The sequence below is a fragment of the Cnephaeus nilssonii genome, assembly GCF_951640355.1.
Source record: "Cnephaeus nilssonii genome assembly, chromosome: 15".
Classification (NCBI taxonomy): Eukaryota; Metazoa; Chordata; class Mammalia; order Chiroptera; family Vespertilionidae; genus Cnephaeus; species Cnephaeus nilssonii.
In genome coordinates, this window is record NC_137086.1 from 11,171,410 (window position 1) to 11,186,134 (window position 14,725).

A 14,725-nucleotide genomic window follows, 5' to 3' on the forward strand; every position below is an offset into this window, starting at 1 on the left:
GAAAACCCCAACTCTGACGACTTGGTTTTAGAGCCTGGCTTCCTAGCAACCAACTGCCAGTGTTTGGTAGAGCCAGAGTTAAGGTCCTTGCCTGGCAGTCCCAGCAACAGAACTGGTCCCGGCCATGTTGGAAGTACCTGTGCACTCAAACTGGTGCAGAGGCAGGAGGAACTGGTAATTTCTCCAAGTGGAGAAGGCAGAGTGATGGGACATGAATTACGATTCCGCACACACTCGGCGTGGATCCTTCTGCCAGAACGAGCTAAGAGCCTGGACCCCGCTCTGCCAGGACATGAGCGTAGGAACTTTCCACAGCAGAGGGCAGGGTGCAGGGAGGAGAGGAGGGTCTCGCAGAGTGGAGGGTGGTGGGCTGACTCAGCATCCCTGTACTACTCACGCGTGCTGCCTCTGCTCATTGTGCAGGCATGTCGCATGCTGTGGGGCACTGAGAGGTGCAGGAATCCGTGACCAGGAAAATGTGATCTCTGATTGCCAACCTTCCCACCAACACCCCGAGAAGCATGTGTGAATGTGTCACACCAAGAAAAAACCTGGGTAAAGCTCTGCCACGAGGAAATGCAGTCTAGGGAGAGTTTGTTTATCCTGGTCCCCCATACCTGGTTAGCAGGGCCACTTCCCAGTGTAAGCAGAAGCCCGCCAAAGCATTTAAATAGTCAGGTTTAAAAGGCTTTAGCCTCAGGAAGTCCCACCCTCTATCATCACAGTCTCTCTCTCTTCAGGTGCCGCTCAGAACTCTCAACATTCTCACCCCAAAGCACAGGGCTGTCTCCCAGCCCACTCCTTGAAGGAGGGGTTTAAACCAGAAGGGCAAAGACAGTAGAAAAAGGAACAAGCAGGCAGGGAGGCTGATAAATAAGTTTGGCTTTTATTATCCTGTGTTTGGCTGAGTGTGTGATTGCCCTCGCCACCACTGGCCACCACTGGCTTCCTGGGAGAGGGTCTTGGGGCTCATGGATTCACGAGCACAGGGGGTTCCACCTTCCAACAGGAAGTGCAAACACAGCCAGACTTCACCCGGAGGAAGAGACAGTCTTAGCCGAAGGCACTTTAATCAAGGCACACACCCAATGCCAGTGTTTGTCTTCCCTCTGGTTACGGATAAATCTAGGTGCCACTCTGTTGGAGACCAGCACTGCGGCAGGTGGGTTAGTGGGGAGCGAGCAGGGTGTGAGCTGCTCACTGGTAAAACTTCTTGCCAGCGCTAGCGTGGTCAATCAGCAGCTGGCATGGGGTGAACTGTTTCCCGTAGGCAGACTCGTACCTCCTGAGCCGGTCCACTATCTTCTGAGCACCATACAGATCCACGAAGCGGAAGGGCCCTGCGGGGGAAGCAGGACTTTGTTGAAGGAGACAGCCATATGAGCTCTAGGACAAAGCAAGCTACCTGCCCAACCTCCAAGGCCCACCTCCGAGACAGGGGGGGAAGCCGAGTCCAAAGACCGCTCCGATGTCTCCCTCTGCAGGTGTGGCCAAGATCTCTTCCTGCAGGCACATGGCGGCCTCATTCACGAACCTCGACACCAGGCGGTACTGGATATCTTCGTCAGAGGAGCTGCCAACAGGGAGGGACATTCAGGCAGAGGAAGAGTAGGAGGGGAGGGTTGCAGGAGCCACAAAGGGATGAGAGCCCGCCTCCAACTCTAGAGAAGGTGCTGTCAGGAGCCAGCCTTTCCCGGGAAAAAGACTGGGTAGAACTACTTGCCCTGATTAACCAGAAACAGCACCTAGAACAGGGTCTGCAACAGAGAAGTACCTCTAGGTATCAGCAATGGTCAATTACAAATGAAACTAACGGGTTTGGAGCCGGAAGGGGCCTGGGAAAATGGTCTTCCTAGCTGCTCTCTGGGACCTTCAGAGGGAAGGCTGGAGCAGGGGTCTACCAAGGCAGTTCTCCCCTGATCCTGGCAGAGAATGAGGTGCGTGCAGAAGGCAAAAGTACAAAGCACCGTGCCAGCATCGGGGGTGTTCTTGGTCAGGCATGGTGACCATAACAAAGACAGAGGAGGGGCTGAGAAGCTTTGGCTGATGAATGTTTCCATGCCATAAGCCACTCAAACTGACTTACACTTCAGGCTTAGGAGACACCTGTAGACCTGCCAAAACACTATCCATTTCAGAATTCAAGTCCTTACTCTTCACACCCTCCTTGTAGACGTAAAAGCCCTTCCCAGACTTGCGACCTAGAAGAAGCAGGAAAAGGGAGAGTTAAAATTCTGAGAGCCCGGGCCTGAGAAATCACTCCCCTCCCTGCTGGTCTGCGGTGAAGTTCCCGCCACTCCTGCCTCGCGCCTGTGTTCCTGAGTTTTGGAACTAACCAACCCTAGACATCTGGTGTTTGTCAGCGAGCTCACAGAGAGGGAAGGAAGGTCTTAGGTTTGGAAATCTGTGTCTGAATGGAAAAGGCCAGCTGGGTGAGTTTTCATGCCCAGATGTGCACCACCAGGACCGAGGATGCCCAGGTCCTGGCACTGATTTTGCTGGTACGTTCAAAAGAGAAAGCCGCCTCTCTGGTGGGCCTCAATGGTACTCTGTAGGCAGAGGTTTTACTTTCTCCACACAGGTGGCCCGCAGCATGGTAATGCAGGTCACAGATGTACGAGGCCTGGGGCAGGATGAAAATGCCCGTCGGTCTGGCATCACTGGGGCCAGGTAGTGGCAGAGCTTCAGAAGGCCAGGGCTTTACCTTCTGTCTATAACCCACAGGCTCAGACTAAGGAGGGTTGTCATGAAGTCATCTTTGAAATTCCCTACGATATCAGGAAGCACACACGGGCCTTCTGTAACTCCTTGGTGTCCAGAAGCTGCTCGGACCTTTGGGACTGATGGAGCTCGTGATGTTTCTTTGGGGAAACTCACCCAGGAAGCCCTTGGACACCATCTGTTTCAGCAGTTCCAGGCTTCCACCTGCAAACCTCTCTCCAAAGGCTTTGCCTAGGTCTTCTGCTACGTGTTTTGCTACGTCCACACCCACTTCATCCACCAGTGTGGCAGCGCCCACAGGGAAGCCAAAGCCTGTGGTCAGGGAATCCAGCTTCTTAGGGCCAACTCCTTCCTGAATGGGAAGGAAAGCAGGGACCTCAGGGGAAGGCCATCCCTGGTCCCCCACAAGGGCTCCCTGTGCAACACCCACTTCTCTTCTGGCTGCCACCGGGCCAGGCCCAGGACTGGGGCTGTTTCACTCAGGGAAACACAAGAGGTCTGGGAGTCACACAGGCAAAGTCTGAGCCTTCCCTAACCTTTAAGGAAGTCTAGAGATGAAGAGGTATTCATTTCCTTGTCTGCGATTCTGAATCTCAATAAGCAGAAGATCCCATGGCAGACAGGGCTGGTTTCCAGGACTGAGAGGAGAGCGAGTCCAAGAAGCAGTGCTGCAGAGCCCCGGATCCTGTGTCTAAGTGCCTCTGAATGACCTGTATGGCCACTGGGGGGGATCGGCTTCACAGAAGCAGACACAGCACCAATCAGACCACGTGGGCTCTGTTCTGGATGGCCCCTGCCTCTAAAGGGATGCACAACAGCACAGAAGAGCATGTTGGGAGGCCTGTGGACTAACGGAGCTGAGAGGAGGCTAAGGGAACAGAGCTAAGAGTCTGCCGCCTATGGCTCCCACCACCATGCAGAAAGGGATGCCACGAAAGGGCCTTCTTGGAGAAGGTCCAGAGTTAGTGGATCAGAAGGAAGCTTGTTCCTCATCCTGACATCGGCAGTTCGGGGACTGGTTTCAGGAGTGGAAGAGGCCTCAAGCATTCCGAGAGCCATACCAACCTGGAGAATCCTGATGACTTCAGACATCATGGGTGCGAGACACCTCGTGGTATAGAAGCCAGGTCCATCCTGCCAAGGGGGAGAACATGAACTCGGGGCCCCTCTGTTGCAGATACTACCCGAGTCTGAAAGCAGTCTCCCTTTCCCAGATATCATTTCAGAGTTCAAGGTGATTACAACCTCAATCAGAATCCTTAAAATGAAATTGCAAGGGAAGCCACCGCCAGGAGCAGCAGGGCTTGAATCCAAGAGCACAGCATGTGGTTTCGTGGTCACCCGAAAGGCTGGGACCCTGCCACGTCCCAGACTCTCCCCACTCCAACCCTGACTCTGGTTCAATCAACACCACTATCCGTACTGTACACAGTCAAGGGGACGTCCTATCAAAAGTTGGTATATTTGCCCCAGACGAGTAATAAGTCTGGAGGTATGAGGAGTCTTAATAAAACTTATCCAACTCTGCCGCTCTGTTCCACAGCTCCTTACCTTAACCACAATGATGACTTTCCCCTGCTTGAGACCAACTGCTACCGCGGACGCAGTCGTGTCCTTAGACGTTTTCTCGGTTGTGATAATCTCCAGCAGCTGCATCTTGTCCACAGGAGAGAAGTAGTGCATGCCAATCACCTGGCAGGGAGAACAAGAAGCCAACAGGTTTCACGCTGAGGAGGGAACGTAGCTGGGGAGCACCGGGAAGAAAAGCGGTTGTGATCCAGGAGCACTGCTTGGCAGAGTCAGGTGGTCTGGTCCATGGTTCTTTGATCCAAAGTTCAGTATGTTCAGAGAGAGCTCACTGGATCCTCTTCCATCTGCTTCTAGGGCTTTGCACTGAGGGCAAATGGTCCTACCAACAACTGGTACCAAAGTCATAGCTCAAGGCCAAATGAGATTTATCAGGGAAGAATGGAGGCTCCACCTGTCTTAATGGTGCTGATGGTTTGGGGGAGAGGGTCTACTTTTTGTGGGGGGAGGAGGGACAGACAGAACGCAGTCAGTTCTGGGCAAACTGAGATGGCTGGTCCCTTTGGCCTGACTTGTATGTGAAGGACATTAGTGATCAGAGTTATCTGAGATACTTGCAGGCCAGACTGCAGAGTGCGATGCTTGTTCCACTCCGCTGGGGAGAAGGAGAGGTGGCATCAAAGTACGAGAGATCTCCTCTGCTGACGTGAAAGGCTGCGGACGTGCTCTGACTGCTGTGATGAGCCAGACTGTCCACCTGCCTTTACACTGTGTGTGTCTTCCCTCAGTCACTGTCAGCTGCCACTTCTCCCTACGACCTTTTCCTGCCATCACTGGGCCTGCCTCTATCCGGCCCTAATCTGCTGTGTGTTAGGAAATTAGCCAACTATTAGAATAGGAAGAAAGAGGCTTTTGTGTTTTTAGTACATGGATAGTGTGTTAACCTTTCAAATCCTTCAAGTCTCTTCTACGTCCTGCCTACCTTTGGCTGGTTCTGGTTGGATGAGGCTAACTGGGTCCTCCTAAGAGGTGAGGTGTTTCATTTATCCTTGAGTGTTTTCACTTTCCCTTCACTTTACTCTGGTGGATAGCAGAAGCATTGGTATCAGATAAATCTGCAGGCCTCATTTCAAATCGCTGAACGTGCTCCCACACCCACCCCTTTCATGTCCTGGGTCGAAGGTCTAAGTAACCCCCGCAAATAGAGACATCCTACCACACCCCCTGATCCTCATTCCTGAGTCTGGAGCTGGAACAAAACCTGTTCTGGACAGTCACCAGTCTGCTATGTAGATGAAGTGATATTTGGGAGCATCCCTTCTTAGGGCCTTTCAATATCTAATTGTAATAAAGGTCTGAACCTGAATAATTATTCCCATGAGGATGCAAATCACCTATAGAAGCATTTTTAGTTGTACTTCACTTGTTCCTGCATCACACACTGGTCATGGTACTAGCTTTTTAGTGCCCAGTTTTGGGGAATACTTTGTCACCCCCACCCACTTCATAATCCACACCAGTCCCTTCTCAATCAGTCTGAGGTTGTAAGACATTTCAGGGTTTTTCTCTCTTCAAAATTTACCTTCTCAGGCCTTTTGCTGACAGAAGCAATTTCATTGATTGGGAGAGCCGATGTGTTACTGGCAAAAACACAATGAGCTGGAATCACCTGCAGGGAAAAGCATTTAAGAATGTGTCACGTGGGCCTGGGAGGTGAGTAGAGTCCAAAGTAAAGCTAATGACTGACACTCAGGCCCAGCCCATCCTCTCACCCAGAACAGCGCAGACGGTAGACAAACTGGCCTGACATTTACGATTACCTAGGGCAGTGGTCGGCAAACTCATTAGTCAACAGAGCCAAATATCAACAGTACAATGATCGAAATTTCTTTTGAGAGCCAAATTTTTTAAACTTAAACTTCTTCTAACGCCACTTCTTCAAAATAGACTTGCCCAGGCCGTGGTATTTTGTGGAAGAGCCACACTCAAGGGGCCAAAGAGCCGCAGTTTGCCGACCACGGACCTAGGGCATGTGTTGAGGAATGTGTTGGCCTTGTTCTCTTTTCCATTCAGCCTTCCAGTTATGGCCCATCTAAGGTCACCTAATCCTAACCTGGAGACTACACCCCAACAGTTAGGCAAATAAGACACTTCAGATAAACACTGAAAAAAGATGACCTTGAATCAAGCCTCACTCATTTCAATATCCAGCATGGGTATCAGTCCTCTTCTTGTTTGGATCCTCCCTCAAGTCTGAAAGCTTATGACACTCCCACCCTTCACCTTTATCAGAATAAGCCATAAAGTGCATGCCCACCTCATTTTATACACTGTGCTACTAAAAAGAGATACACCACTAAAATTATATCTACAGTCCATGAATACTATTAACTATCAGCTTTATCAACCTGCAGAATAGTCTATAATGTAGACCCTTCTCAGCATTCTGCCCATGATCCCCAATTACTCATGTTTGTATCAGATGCCTGGATGAAAACATGAAAAGCACACCTGTCGCATTTGTGCAAATCTGGGACCGGCAGAAGCCTAACATCAAAGATGAAAACCGAGGTTCAAGGTATATTCAACACACTGAAAGCTGAGTGTCAAACAGGATAAATGATAATGGGGATAAAGATAAAGTATTGCATTAAGATTTTTTAAAGAGGGGAAAAAAGAACTAAATAGGCACCTGATGAACAAGACCTGAATTGGCAGTGATCCTGTGATAAAGATCCCATGATTTTAGTTCATCAAAAGTATTCTGTGAGTTGACAGCAGAGCACAACTCTAAGAAAGCTACCACAGTCTCGTTACAATACGGTGGTACAGTGTCTAATGCTGGTGGCAAAGTTCTCCATGAAGAACAAACCAATGTCTCCAGAGATGGCTGGCAAGAACTCTTCCCCTCTGGTACATGCCCGCTGGTCCTCCCATCCAGAGGAGAGTCTATTTCCCCTTCCCCGAATCTGAGCTGGCCTGTGACTTGCTTTGACCAATGGAATGCAGCAGAAGTGACTGCCTGTTCCAGGTCTAGCCTTAAGCCCAGTAGCTTCTGCTTTGCTCTCTTGGAAGGCAGCAGCCGTGCCGTAGAGAAGTTCTGGCTGGACTGCTACGTGAGGGAGGCCACCAGCAGAGGCAGGCCACGTGGAGGCGCTCCAACCAAGCTTTCCGCTGAATGCAGTCATGTGAGTGAGGCTGAGTGAAACCACATGATTAAGGACCAGCCGCCTCTAGGAAGCCCTATCCAAACTGCAGAACTGTGAATTGTTTTTCCGTGGTTTGTCCTATGGCAACAGAGCACTGAGACATGACGAAGATACTAAAGGGGACAACCAAGACAGTGAGAAGTTTGGAGAGAAGGACTGTGAAGAATGTCAAAGGGGTGGGTTTAGACGGTCATCTAAGAGTACTGCCCACTACTCAAAACACCTACAGTGTTGTCAAGTTAGCGCCATTTTATTGACATCATTTATTAGCCTACATTCTGTTTGTCTAACTGTAGGCTAGTCTAGGTCTCGGCTCTATCTCGTGCCCGGATTACTGCCATTTCTTCTTTTCTGGGCTCTTTCTTTATACTACAAGTACTTGTTTTGTTTATGTCATCCCATCTCAAGAACTGGTGACATAGAGCATTTGGGATAAAGACCAAAGCAGCCCAGCTGGCATGGCTCAGTGCTTGAGCATTGACCTATGAACCAGGAGGTCGCGGTTCAATTCCTGGTCAGGGCACATGCCCGGGTTGCAGGCTCGATCCCCTGTGTGGGGCATGCTGACCAATGATTCTCTCATCATTGATGTTTCTATTTCTCTCTCCCTCTCCCTTCCTCTCTGAAATCAATATATATATATATATATATATATATATATATATATATATATATATATATATATATATATATATATATATTTTAAAGCAGTATTTCCACAAAGCAGGCATTTGAATCCTGCCTGTTGAAATTGTTTCTCCCTATTTCCTTTGCTGTCTAGACCTGAAGAACTTTTGTTATGGCTTACGGTCAACCCAAAATGGTGAGAAATCTGCCTCTACTCCATGAGGTTATTTGTATGCTTGGATGACTGAACTCCCACATACGGCTAACAAACCCCGTGTTTAGGATAATAAGCTACTTGATTTTCTTCCCATAGGAATTAGATTTGACATTTACAACATACAGTGTGCATAAGCGCACATAAAAACTTAGATTTGGAAATGAAGATCCCTATAAAAAGAACAATGAGTTTCCTGTAGTTCCTTTAAACCCCATATCTGTGTCCTCCACTCACTATACTAGGATTCAAGTATGACAGGTCCCTTACTTACCGCTTCTACTTCTTTCAGTACTTTGTGCTTAAGATTAATGTCCTCAAAAACAGCTTCAATCACCATGTCGGCCTTTTCAAAACCCTGGTAATCAAGCTGCCCAGTCAAGTTGTTGAAAATGAAGTCTCTTTCAAATGACGTCAGAGCTTTCTTCTTCACTTTATCATTCAATCTAGAAAAAAAAAATTCTAGTCAAAAGGGAAGAGTAGGAAACACATTTATCGACTGTCCATGGGCCAGAGAGTATATTATGTTTTCCACCAACACTGTGAGGTCTTACTCCCATTTTGAGGGAGCTGACTTGCTCAAAAAGACTCAGAGCGACTTGTGGTCAAAGAACTAGGTACTAGGGTACCTAGGGCATAAGGATTCAAAGACAGGTAACCCCCAAATCCACATTCTTTCTCTTACAAGATGCCTCCCTGTGCCCAACTTACATAAACTGTATCATTCATAAGACAGTTTTGCCATGAGGAGTAAACACAAATACTAGAACGGCAAAACTAAGAGCAGCTCTCAGCCAACCCATGTCCTAGACCATATGGATTCATACTTGCTTATATATCATTTGGTTATTCTGTGTTTATAATCTTCTAGAGGACAGAGACCAAGAATTATTTCTTATATTCTTAACCCACTTTCCAGTCAATACCTAGTAGCATATTGTATTGATCACATAAAATATTAACTCAAGGTTTCTTCTTTCCCACTGAGAGCTAAAAGGATTTCTGCTACTCAAACATTTATCTGATTATTTTTTACTAGAGGCCTGATGCACGAAATTCGTGCAAGGGGTTTGGCCCTTGCAGCCCTATCTTCATCGGGAAGGTCATCCGGAAGGTCGCTGGGCTGTCCGGTCTAATTAGCATATTACGCTTTTATTATTATACGTTGCCAAGGAAAACAGGCTCTCTTAGGGTTTCATCTGACCACATTTTCAGAATAAACGACCTAGAGTTTTCCTCTGAATGAAGAATGAAGCTAAAGCCCCTTCACTAATTTCCTTAACCAAAAAGAAAAATTAAAGCCACAAGGTAAGTTCAAAGAAGTATGCAAGTCTTAAAAGTATGGGCTCAAACCTCCTGGTTTCTGACAACCATGTCAGCAAATAATACACTTGTCAGAGTTCAAAATATTATTAGTTGCTCTAATTCCAAAGCCTATGAAAGGGCATACTAAAATGCCATAGCCGGTTTGAGGGAGGGCAGGATCCATGTAGGTCCCAAATCAGCAGTATGGTGAGGGGCATGCACCGGAGCCTGGTGTTTCTAAGGCAAAAGGGAAACCAGGACACCTGGACCCAAAAGAGATCCAGGGGAGGAAGCTGTTCCAGAGTGGCAGTTTCTCATTGGGTGACTATGAAATGTTGTGGGGTGCTGGCAGGCTAGTCTCAGAGCGATGCTGATGTGTAGCACACGTCCTTTCTTTTGCTCCAACTCCTCGCTATTTTAAAATAATCTGCCAAAATGATTAAATCTGCCAGGTCCCTGGTAGCAATATATGAGCGTCTCTGCAGAAAAGGGGTAAAAACATGCTTTAAGCTATATAATCTACTTGAGAAACAAAAAAATGCTCACTCAGCTAAAAGTCACAGGCAGGACAGCTAAGTGCAGCCAGCTTGTCCGTTACAGTGGAGCAGAGAACTAAGCTGAAACCAGTTCCCATCTGGAGAAGCTGCTGCTCCACTATTCCCCTCTGCAAAACAGGCAGCAAGTGTGTGTGGGGAGAGGGTCAGGTGAGCAGAGGGAGAATAATATTTACTCTTTATTAATTCAGAGGTAAGATGGAGACAGTCCTATAAAGCCTCAGACACTGCAGAACCAAATCAATTAACTGCTTCTCCACGGTCACGCCAGTCAACAAGGCTCAGGAGTTCTGGTCGCAGTGCTACCTTCAATGTGCAGTTACTGCGCATTTCCTCATCCCTAACCTCAGTCCTTTCCACAAAGACAGTCCACAACAATAAGCTACTACATGGAAACTACCAAATTCACAATTTTCAGTCTGATACCAAAGCACAAAATAAATGTCATTTAAAAATATCTGATAAAGATTTTTCTTTTGCATTCAAAGACTACAGAGTCTGTTAATACTAATGGTTTATAATATCTGTGACAACATGAAGTAAAGGAAGGAATTAGCATTTCAAAAAATCAGCTCTAGCCGGTTTGGCTTAGTGCATAGAGCCTCCACAATTGGACTGAAGGGTCACAGGCTCAATCTCAGTCAAGGGCACATACCTCGGTTGCAGGCTCCATCCCTGGGGGAGGCAACCAATCAATGTGTCTCTCTCACATTGATGTTTCTCTCTGTCTGTCTCTCACCCTCCCTTCCACTCTCTCTAAAAATCAATGGAAAAATATCCTTGGGTGAGGATTAACAACTACAACAAGATCAAAGGAAACACAGCTCAACTATGGAGCATCTAGTACTCATCATGTTCAGCAAAAAGGAATCTATGATGGCAAAAAACCCCACAAAAAACCATTCTAACTCCTGGCAATGGCAGAAAGCAGGCTTACCCTTTGAACACTTGTTGCTGTCCTCGGCTCAGCCCGGTTAGCGTGGCATCTTTAAGTGTAGTCTTTAGGCCTTTATCCACAGAGACTTGGGCAATGCCAGCTCCCATCAGCCCTGCACCAAGAACGGCGATGTTCCTGGAAGGCAAGGAGAAAATGACTTCTAGTAAACAACTTCTAATCATTTCCGTAAAAGTAGGAGGATGCCCAAGTTATCATCCATAAACCAACTAAAGCAGACACAATAAGGTATTTCAAATAATAATCTATAAACATACACCTTTAATAAATGACTGATTTTCAAAGTTAAATTTAAAAAATCCATTAGGTCTACAGAATTGGTCTACCCAAGAAGACCGAATCATATTGATCTTCAATCATGCCGAGATCACTGAAAAGAAAGCCAAAAAGTTCTTGGTAGGAATAGGGATCTAATGTGCTCAGGACAGAGGTAGTTTATGGCAAGATTGAAGACATAAATCAAGCTCTGTAGATCTTCATCAAAGACGTCTACAAGCTTAGGATGTGGGGAAATCCACAAGGGCTTCCTAGGTAGAGTTTAACTTACTTAACCTCCCTCTGTGGCGTTCCAAATTTATTCTTCTTGCACAGGACCTGACCATGATACAGCCCTATCAAGGCCTTTGATTCTCTGGTCATCGCAAGCTCTCCAAATTTCTGAAATGTACAAAAGAACAAGACAAAGTAGAACTCCACAGTCTCGGTGATATGGATTCCTTCAGTTTGGTTTCTCTGGGGAACAGAGATAACACAAACAAAGCCACAGGTCCTCGGGGTCCCAGCGGTGCCGGTACTGGCATCTGTCTCCTATGGATGTGTCTTCTCTTTACTCTTCTCATCTGCAACACTTTCTGACTACTGCTTTGAAATATAACTGAGCTTATTCTCTACATTAGAGTCATGGTAACCTTTTTCATGGCATTAGAATGTCAGAGCCAAAATGGATCTTCATGATCATTTCAAGCAACGCTCTCAGTTTAAAGATAGGGAAGAGGAGGCCCAGAAAAATTAAATGAACTTGCTCCAAGTCACACTGTCTCAGAGTGGCAGAAATGGAACCTAAACCCAAGCAGTATGGCTTTCAACTCCAGTTCCCTTTCCACTGTAGCAGGTGGCCCACACGGGACCTACCACTTTAAAAAGCATATTACCACTTATGGAGAACAAGTCTCAACTTAGTGGTGAGGGGCATGAGCTTTAGAGTCTGCGTTTGACAGAACTGGGTTTGAATCCTGGCTCTGCCATTTCCCAGTTGTGAAGCTTTCTTCATCCTTAAAATGGGAAAACAATGCCTATTTTAACAGTATTGTGGGGATTAAATGAGAACACTAGTAAAATGACTAGGGTCTCAATGTTAGCTATTGTCGTCACCAATATCACTAGAATTTATTGTTATAATTATAAGGTTTCAAATAGTATTCCAAAGAAGGAATCCCTCTAATAAAGTTGCTATCATGTCCTCATAAAACACGAAGCACTGTTCTAGAGAATCAATGCTTTACTAATCTTGATTTAGTAGTGATTCAATAAACCAGTGATTTTCAAAGTGTGGGTAGGAATCCATCAGTGTTCATGAATTTAGTGGGTTGTGCTAAGTAGAATAGACAGGAAATACTGAGTACAATACATGCAGGGTGGACAATTATTGATGCATAAAATGTGCTTCAATTTTGCTGATGGAAAAGAATAAATCAGAAGTGCACTGCAGTAAGCAATAAGTAGAGACATGTTTTCTCTGGAACTTGTCCTAAGCTCTTCCCATACCTGTTGTCCTATCATCAAAGAGCACTCATTCTTCAATGATTGCTTAGAACTTACAAACAACCCAAACCACTTAAATTTGCCGTATCACCAACTCAGAAAGTAAAAGGGGCAAGGCTGGTTCCTGTATCCCTTCTCTTCTTTCATTTATTTATTTTTAAAATTAATTTTTTTTTCTTTCTCTTTTTTTAGTGGGTGCAAAAAACCCCACTTCCTTTCATTTTCTAATTCCAAGTTTTATCACTAGGCCCTAACAAGGACTATACTTTTCTATCAATGTATTCATTTTATCACAATAAAGTCAGACCGACCACAGAACAAAATGTCCAAACTATTCATCTGAAAGGATTGAAACTCTGCCCCTGCTCTTCCTTGCTATACCTTCGTTATTGAGAGCAAGTTCAAATAGTGGGGACCATCAGGTTTTCTTGCATCTACTTGCCTACTGAGATTAATCAGAAAAAAATGGTAGCCGCTGGACGAAATGTTTTACGAGGCTTTGTATACTTTTTCTTTTTTCAGTTTTGTACATCCTTAGATCTTTGGTTTTCTTATATCTAATAATCAAAAATCAAAAGAAAAAACTTTACCTGAGATTCAGAGAGATAGCCAGCATCTTTCCCTTCCTCAAGTCCAGTCTTTACCACCTAAAAAACAAACAAAATACTTGTTCACTGTTGAAGTGGATCGGTGAGATGTACGAGAATGCTGTATAAAATTGCTAGTGTTTTTAGTTTTTGTTTAAACATATATATTTTTTAAATTGCTTTCAGAGAGAAAGGGAGAGGGAGAGAGAGATAGAAACACCAATGATGAGAGAGAATCACTGATCAGCCGCCTCCTGCACACCCCTCACTGGGGATTGCGCCAGCAAGCCAGGCATGTGTCCTGACCGGGAATCGAACTATGACCTCCTGGTTCACAGGTCAACACTCAACCACTGAGCCAAGCCAGCCGGGCCTTGTGTTGTTAATTTTTATTTTTAGCTTCTTTCTTTACTCATTTTAAAGAAAGGTTTATTTGATTTTTAAGGGAGAGTGACAGAGAGAGAGAAACATTGATGTGAGACCAAAACATCTATCGGCTGCTCCTGCACAACCCCTACCAGGGATCAAGCCCATAACCCGGGCATGGGCCCCAACCAGGAATTGAACGAGCAACCTTTCAGTGACCAGGATGACACCCAACTAATTGAGCCACACTGGCCAGGGCTAGTGTCCTTAGTTTTTAAAGACTAGATTGGAGCGAACCCATAACCCAGGTATGTGCCATTAACCAGGAATCAAACCCGTGGCCCTCCAGCGTGCAGGCTGACACTCTAACCATTGAGCAACTGGCCAGGGCCAGAACAAATTTCTTCATTCATTACTGACCAACCTTCTGAAATCTAGCTTTGATCTGCCTTTCTGCAGACATGTCACTGTCCTCCTACAAAACCTAATCTCAACCAAGTTCCTTGAAGAGCATGGTGCTTCCCACCTTCTGAAACTTTGCTCAAAATGCCCACCTAACCTGGCACCACTTTCTTTTTTTTTTTTTTTTTTCATTTGTTCATTCAATCAATCCTTTAATCAGTTTTGAGTGTTCTAGACATTTTCCAGGCCCTGGGGCTATAACAGTGAATAAAAGACAGTCCATTTCCTTATAACTTACTACCTCTGTTTAATTTTATCATATTGTTTTTTTTCCTTGTTTCCCTTCCCCCTCTCCTTTCCCTCTGCCTATAGTGACACTCAAGAACATATCTTTTGATATTAATTTAAACATGTGTGTATTCTTTTTTTTTTTAACCTGGCACCACTTTCCCTTCACCTACTCTCTACCCATTTTTCAGGGCTCAGGTCAAATCCTG

At 45.9% G+C, this 14,725-nt stretch overlaps 1 protein-coding gene across 1 annotated transcript in view; it reads right to left on the bottom strand.

Moving 5' to 3' along the window:
• Positions 1-864: 864 nt before the first annotated feature.
• The window catches only part of HADHA (hydroxyacyl-CoA dehydrogenase trifunctional multienzyme complex subunit alpha), a 29,539-nt gene continuing 15,678 nt past the window's right edge, over positions 865-14,725 (bottom strand). The window contains exons 10-20 of the mRNA XM_079792675.1: positions 13,464-13,520; positions 11,660-11,769; positions 11,095-11,229; positions 8,573-8,744; positions 5,831-5,917; positions 4,273-4,413; positions 3,787-3,855; positions 2,878-3,073; positions 2,087-2,201; positions 1,428-1,573; positions 865-1,340 (exon numbers count right to left, since the gene is read on the bottom strand). Of these exons, the coding sequence (XP_079648801.1) occupies positions 1,198-1,340; positions 1,428-1,573; positions 2,087-2,201; positions 2,878-3,073; positions 3,787-3,855; positions 4,273-4,413; positions 5,831-5,917; positions 8,573-8,744; positions 11,095-11,229; positions 11,660-11,769; positions 13,464-13,520 (1,371 nt within the window). The 3' untranslated portion in view covers positions 865-1,197. The remainder of the gene's footprint in view (positions 1,341-1,427; positions 1,574-2,086; positions 2,202-2,877; positions 3,074-3,786; positions 3,856-4,272; positions 4,414-5,830; positions 5,918-8,572; positions 8,745-11,094; positions 11,230-11,659; positions 11,770-13,463; positions 13,521-14,725) is intronic.